The sequence below is a fragment of the Numenius arquata genome, chromosome 3, assembly GCF_964106895.1.
Source record: "Numenius arquata chromosome 3, bNumArq3.hap1.1, whole genome shotgun sequence".
In the NCBI taxonomy this organism is placed as follows: domain Eukaryota; kingdom Metazoa; phylum Chordata; class Aves; order Charadriiformes; family Scolopacidae; genus Numenius; species Numenius arquata.
This window is the reverse complement of record NC_133578.1, coordinates 54,756,960-54,762,959: the sequence shown is the minus strand read 5'-3', so window position 1 is coordinate 54,762,959 and position 6,000 is coordinate 54,756,960. Positions and strand designations below refer to the sequence as shown.

Sequence of the window (6,000 nt, the reverse complement as noted above, 5' to 3'; positions counted from 1 at the left end):
CACTTTATGGCAATAAAAACCCTAGCCCAGCCCCAGAGATAGCTTTACAGGATCTGTTTCTATTTCCAACAGGTCTAATACAGATGAACTCTATGTGTATTGTAACTTGCTCTTTATAGCTGTCTCTGAAATTTCCCAGGGAGATATGATCTTTTAAAAAAGTGAATGGAGCGTGTCAGTGCCATAGGCAAGTGTATTGATATTAAGGAGAAATACTAAATCATCCTCTGACATTTTAAGATGATAGCTACTGGTTTAAATTTAAATTAAAAAAATTTAAGTTTAAAAACCAGTCTAGGGACCAGCTATTAGATACTTGTCACTGCCCTTTTTCAGCTCTTCAGGCTTTGTTCTGGCCACTGAACTTTTGAAATCCTCAGAAGATAAATTTACAGTCTGTGTCTGCTCAGGGGGAAGGTTATTAAACAAGCAACTCCAAACAATTAAATAAAACCTTAGCTACATGCAATCGCTTTAATTTAGTCCTTTGATATTGTTCATCAGATTAAGTTCCTTCTAAACAAACTGCACATAGTGCTTGGCCTAGGAGGAGCGGAATAAGCCCATATGCATCCTGACAGGGGTGTTTACTCGAATGGAGTTATCCCAGCCTCGCTGCGCGTACTTGGGTCTGAGAACAAGAAACCAGGGATGCAAAAGGGCCTGGGGACAGGAACTCGGAGAACAATAAGGGTAGAGAAACTTAGAGGAAATAACCTACTGGGAGAACGGGAATACACTGGGAATAGAAAAATCAGTCAGACAGGAAGAAATCAGATACTGGGAAGATGCCCACGGAGAGGGAGCGAGAGATGCCCATGGAGAGAGGTTTGGAGAGGAGTGTGCTAGGAAGGGAGGTCAGGGGCTGCCAAGACGGAGCGGGGAGGAGGCAGTGCGGTGCAGCACCCAGCAAGGGAAAGGGTGCAAGTAACAGGAGGTGAAGAGGAAGGGAGCAGATGGCCCTTAAATAAACTTTGACTAGGGAGGCTGTTCTTTAGCCAGCAGGCCAATATTTCTGGCTGAAGAAACTTTTTTTTTTTTTTCCTTCTGCATCTTGCTGGACAGGAGCAGACGGAGAGATGAGCCTTGACCACCTAAGAAATTTTGGCCACATTTGAGACTGCCATGTCAGCTGCACCAGTGGAAGATCACCTCAGCCTGGGGCAGAGCAGGGCTGGCTTGGGGATTCCTACCCCTGGCCCTGGGGTGGACAGGGTAGCCCTCTGTGGAGGCAGCAGACAGCGATAACCAGCAGCTGCAGGCAGCAATGCAGCCCTTTCTGCACCCGTGGCCCGACCACAGCTCAGGCGCTTCTGGTTTTGACTTGCTACTCATTAACAGGTTTCAGGCTGTTTGGTTCCCTGCTGCGGGACCAACAAGGGTCGGGGATGGGGACACTATAGCTGCTGGGACCTGTGACTCCCCCATGCATAGACTATCTCCGAGCCATGGCACCCTTCTAGGTGGGGCCCCCTGCTGAGCTGGGTGCGAGGGGATCGTTCTCCCCCTATGCCCCCCTGGACAAGGCTCCCTGGGCTGGGGAGAAGGTTTCTCCCTGCCATTCTAACCCTGTCCTTAGTTTGGGAGAGAAGTAGGGCAGGACAGGTGTCCCCAGCCTGGAACAGAAGAACTTTTGGGGCCCCAAACTACCCAAGACACTGCAGGGAGGGTGCTGACAGCGACACGAGCAGTGGCATGGCAGAGGAGGGGATGCCTCTACCTGGTCTAGTTGGGGGTGTCCCCGCTGACTGTGGGGGGGGTCGGACTAGATGACCTTTGAAGGTCCCTTCCGGCCCAGATGAGTCTATGGTTCTATGATTCTGTGCACATCCAAGCCGCCTTACAGCACCTCAGGGATAATGCCTCAGCACTGTCACCAGGCCTTCCCAGGGGGGACCTGAGGCACTGGTGAGGGGCTCACAAGGGTGATAAAGGAGGGGAGGCCGGGTGTCTGTGCCCCCACCCTTCTACCTGCATACTGGACGCAGGTGCTGAGCGTGCAGCCCTTGGGGTGGGCATGCCAGGCCGCCGAGGGGGGGGTGGCTGAGGGCTCACAGGGGTAGTGAGGGAAGGGGGGGCATTGCGGGGCGAGGGTGTCCCGGGAGGGGGGAACAGCCCCTCTCCTCGGCGCCCCTCCGTCCGCCCCCAGGAGCGTGACCTGTGCTCGGCAGCGGGCGGCTCCCGCGGGCGCGGCGCGGCGCGGAGCCGCGCGGACGGAGGAAGGGAGGGAGGGAGATGGGAGGGGGCTCCCCGCCGCCAGCACCGCCGCCCTGCGAGGGGCCCGCGGGGGTCCCGGGGATGAGCCCCGCGGCGGGGGCGGGGGGGGCGGTATTTGCGCCTCGCTGTTTGCTCCCAGAGCTGTCGGGAAAGAATCGTCTTCTGCAGGATAAAGTCCCTGTCTACGCGGGTGAATTGCCCGTGTCCAAAGTCTACTGGCAGGAGGCTGCCTGCTGCAATCTCCGCGAGAGGGATGACTTTTACAATATATGGGCTGATTGCAAATAAGTTACTAATAAGCCGCTTTGGCGTAAGAACGGCTCTATGCATTATTTCCTAAGATCTGTTTATTTGCAAGTATTTCTTCCTTTCTCTTCTTTAAAAAAAAAAAAAATATTTCGTTCGGGAAAATAATAAGAAAAAAAAGTACAGAAGTTAATATTTAGACATTCATACTATTAAGTAATAGATCTATAAACTCTCAAATACGGCACTTTCATTTTACTTAACAATAGATAACACAACAGCGACAGTGAAACAGGCCAAACAAAAGCGATCACCAAAATTGTTGTGACAGTACAATTACCCGGCTAGGAAATTTATTCAATATGCTTTACCATTGCATTGACACAGCAGGAAAAAAAAGCCCAAATGTTCAGAGAATAATACAACAAGGCAGGAGGTATTTGGAAAAAAAAAAAGGATTTATTTTGAAATACACTTTTAAGAGATACTTTGCCTTCCCGATTTGTTATCGATGTGCATCTGACACGACGATACGAAACAAACAAACGAAGAAAAACCACATTCTGTACAGAGCTCTAAAATGAGCCGCGAGTATCTACAAGATGAGCTTTACGCCTGGCTGTGGGTTGGAGAGGGGCCCGATCCTGCAGTCCGCACTCTCTAAACGAGTTTCGCAGACGTGTGGGTAGGAAAGCTTGGCCCCGAGTCTGCGTGTGTGTCTCCCTGTGTGTGTGTGTGCCTGCCTGTGAGCTCCTACAACACAGTCCTTGAGTAAAATGGGCAAGTTGGAGCTGCCGGAGCGGGCGCGGGTCCCTGGCTGCTCTAGAAGTCCTGCCGCGGGGTGTGAGTTAGACTGTGCCGCCGTAGATCACAGTTTCGCCTGAACACTTTGCCGCACTGCTCACAGTTGTAGGGCTTGATGTCTGTATGGGTAAGAAGGTGAGTTTTCAGGTTACTTCTTTGATTAAAGGTTCTTCCACATGTGGGGCATTTGTGTGGAGATTCCTGTTCAGATTTGAAGCAAGCAAAGGATTAATCCTTCACAAACTACCCGGGTTAACGTATTACTGCACTTTTTTTCTTATCGCAACGCACAACTTGGAAATATCGGGGTTGGACACGAAGCGAGAGCAGCCGCGGGCGGACGGCAGACCGCCTCTGCTCGCCCCTTCCTGCCCCAAAAGGCTTATTTTATAGTTCTCGATCGGTGACATTTCGCGCTCCTTGGGGCGCCCGGAAAGCGGCCGCCGCGCCGCCCTCCCGCTCCGGGGCTTCCGCTGCCCGACGGCGCTCCGCGGCGGTCCCGGCGGGCGAGCGGGGCGCTCCGCACCGCTCCGCACCTTTCCGCGCCGCTCCGCACCGCGCCGCCGGGCTCCCCCGCCGCCCTGCGCCTGCCGCCGCCGAGGCAGGGCTGGAGCCCTCAACGAAAAACGCCTCGAAGCGGCGGGGCGGGCAAAACCGAACCCGGGGCTCGCTCCCCGCCGCCAACCGCGTCGCCTCCGGCTTTCAGCCCCTCTCCCGCGGCCACCGTTTTTACGCGGGTCTCCCGCGGCCGCGGCGGTAACCGCCGGCCGCTTCCCTCTCCCGGGGAAGCACGGAGCCGTCAAGTGCCGGAGCCCCCTCACTCCCCTCCTCATCGGAGCCCCGTCCCCCCCCGGCAGCCGCCGCCCCCGCCCCGCGGCGGGCTCACCTGCATGTGTAGGGTTTTGTGGACCGCCAGGGTCCTGGACTGGCAGAAGCCCTTCCCGCACTCCTGGCACTTGAAGGGTTTCTCTTTGGAATGGATGTACCTGGAAGGCAACCCGAGGGGTGAGCGGTGCTGCCGGCAGCGCGGGGCCCACCCGCTCCCCCAGTCCCGGTTCCCCCCCACCTCCCGCTTAATTTCCCCCCTCCCGTATAATTCTGTTCACGGTTAAACACCTCTACGGGTTTAAAACATTTGCAGTATTTCGTATCGAGGCGTGATTGCCCTCTCTGGTGACAGATCGGGACAGCATCTGCTCCGCCGGCGGGACCCGAGCCCGTTCTCCCCCGAGGGCGGCGCGGATCTCCCGCGGGCGCCGCTCGGCACCGGCCCAGGGGTGCGGAGGTGGAGGAGGGTGAGCCGGGGAGCGCCCACCTGCGTCCCGTCCTCCTCCCCGCAACCCCCAGGGCCGCGCTTCAGAAGCACAACAGCCCCGGGGCCTTCACCCCAGCCCCCCCAACGTGGATGCCCGTCCGACGCAGAGGGCAGGTTTTGGCTGCCCTGGCCCCTCCGCGGCCGCAGAAGTCGGAGCGGCCGTTTTCTCCTGTTGGCTCAGTCCAGAGCTCCCGTGGCAGCTCAGCCTCACCCCCCCTCTCCCCCGAGCGGCTCCCCCCACCCCAGCTCCGCCCGGCGCCTGTCGCGGTGGTCCCTCACCGGTGGTCCCGCAGGTGGTCCTGCCTCCGGAAAGCCTTGTGGCAGATGTCGCAGGTGTAGGGCCGCTCGTCCGTGTGGGTCCGCTCGTGGATGAGGAGGTTGTAGGACTTGGTGAAGTGCCTGCCGCAGAACTTGCAGATGAACTCCTTTTTCGTCTTGGAGGGCAGGCGGCCGCGGGAGGGCTTCCTGTCCGGGGACAGCTTGCTGATGCCCGACAGGGGCGAGGCCAGTCCGGGGCTCAGCTTGGCGAGCTCCCCCACCTTGGGAGGGTCCTCCTGCGTGGCGGCCACGGCCAGGTTGGCAAAGTCAAAGCGGGGCCTGTCCTTGTGCAAGGCCGGGAGGACGTGGGCGATGGCCCCTTGCTTGGGGTGGAAGAGATGCGTGGCGAAGGGGAGTGCGGGGAAAGGGAAGCGGGAGTCCACCAAGCCCTGGGCGGCCGCCATCTCCGTGATGGTGGAGCGGGTGATTTCATGCACATTGGGGTAGCCCAATGTCCAGTGGTTCATGTGCATGGTTTGCACGGCGCTGAGTCCATACAGACCTTGCAACTGGTCCACAGCTGCGGGGAAGGTGTTCACAGCCTGGAGGAAGGAGTAGTTGGTGAGTTGGAGCGAGGGGTGCAGCGGAATGGGGGCTGGCAGAGCCTTGCTTCCCATCTTTCCGGGGCGGGCGCAGGCCGGCGGTGCGGCTGGTGCCTCTGCTGGGCTTTCGAGACGGGGAGAAAATCCTGGGAAAAAAGAGGGAGAAAGGAGGGGAAAGAGAGCTTTACCGAGAGCAGCGGGGTCCCCCTTACCGAGGCGAGCGCAGCGGCGGAGCCAAGGAGGGCCAGGCACGGCTCCGGTGCGCTGCCTTGTCGCGGCCCCGGCGCCCCGCCGCAGCCCCGGCTCCCGTCCTCCGCCGGGGCCAGCGGCCGCCACCGACCCACCGGCGCGATCGCTTCGACCGGAAAAGCTACAGCGTAAAAAAAAATATAAAAAATTAAGATATCACTCCCGGAAACGCCCACCCCAAATTAAAAGAAAAAGGAGAAAACGCAGCGCCGAGCCAACCGAAGGCGCCGCGGATTCGAATTAAACGAATCGTGGAAAAATACACCCGGAACAGAGCCGGGACGGGAGCCGGGGCCGCTCCGCTCCCTG

The 6,000-nt window shown here is 58.0% G+C and overlaps 1 protein-coding gene across 2 annotated transcripts; it reads right to left on the bottom strand.

Moving 5' to 3' along the window:
* Positions 1 to 2,552: 2,552 nt before the first annotated feature.
* Positions 2,553 to 5,582, bottom strand: OSR2 (odd-skipped related transciption factor 2). 2 transcript variants are annotated; one of them, XM_074145381.1, is made up of 3 exons: positions 4,862 to 5,517; positions 4,154 to 4,253; positions 2,553 to 3,386 (listed from the first exon to the last, which is right to left on the bottom strand). In XM_074145381.1, the coding sequence occupies exons 1-3, from the start codon at positions 5,515 to 5,517 to the stop codon at positions 3,312 to 3,314; spliced, it is 831 nt and encodes a 276-aa protein (XP_074001482.1). In that variant the 3' UTR covers positions 2,553 to 3,311. The 2 variants fall into 2 exon arrangements, with proteins under 2 accessions (XP_074001482.1, XP_074001481.1); XM_074145380.1 differs by having other exon boundaries at positions 2,905 to 3,468; positions 4,862 to 5,582.
* Between the last annotated feature and the right edge of the window lie 418 nt (positions 5,583 to 6,000).

Bases quoted from the DNA above. Each gene is read 5' to 3' on its own strand.
- OSR2 (XM_074145380.1), bottom strand. From the start codon at position 5,517: ATGGGAAGCAAGGCTCTGCCAGCCCCCATTCCGCTGCACCCCTCGCTC. The intron at 4,254-4,861 runs GTGAGGGACCAC...GTTGCCTTCCAG, and splicing joins GACCACCTGCGGGACCACCG to GTACATCCATTCCAAAGAGA. The intron at 3,469-4,153 runs GTGAGCCCGCCG...AAATCTGAACAG, and splicing joins ACAAAACCCTACACATGCAG to GAATCTCCACACAAATGCCC.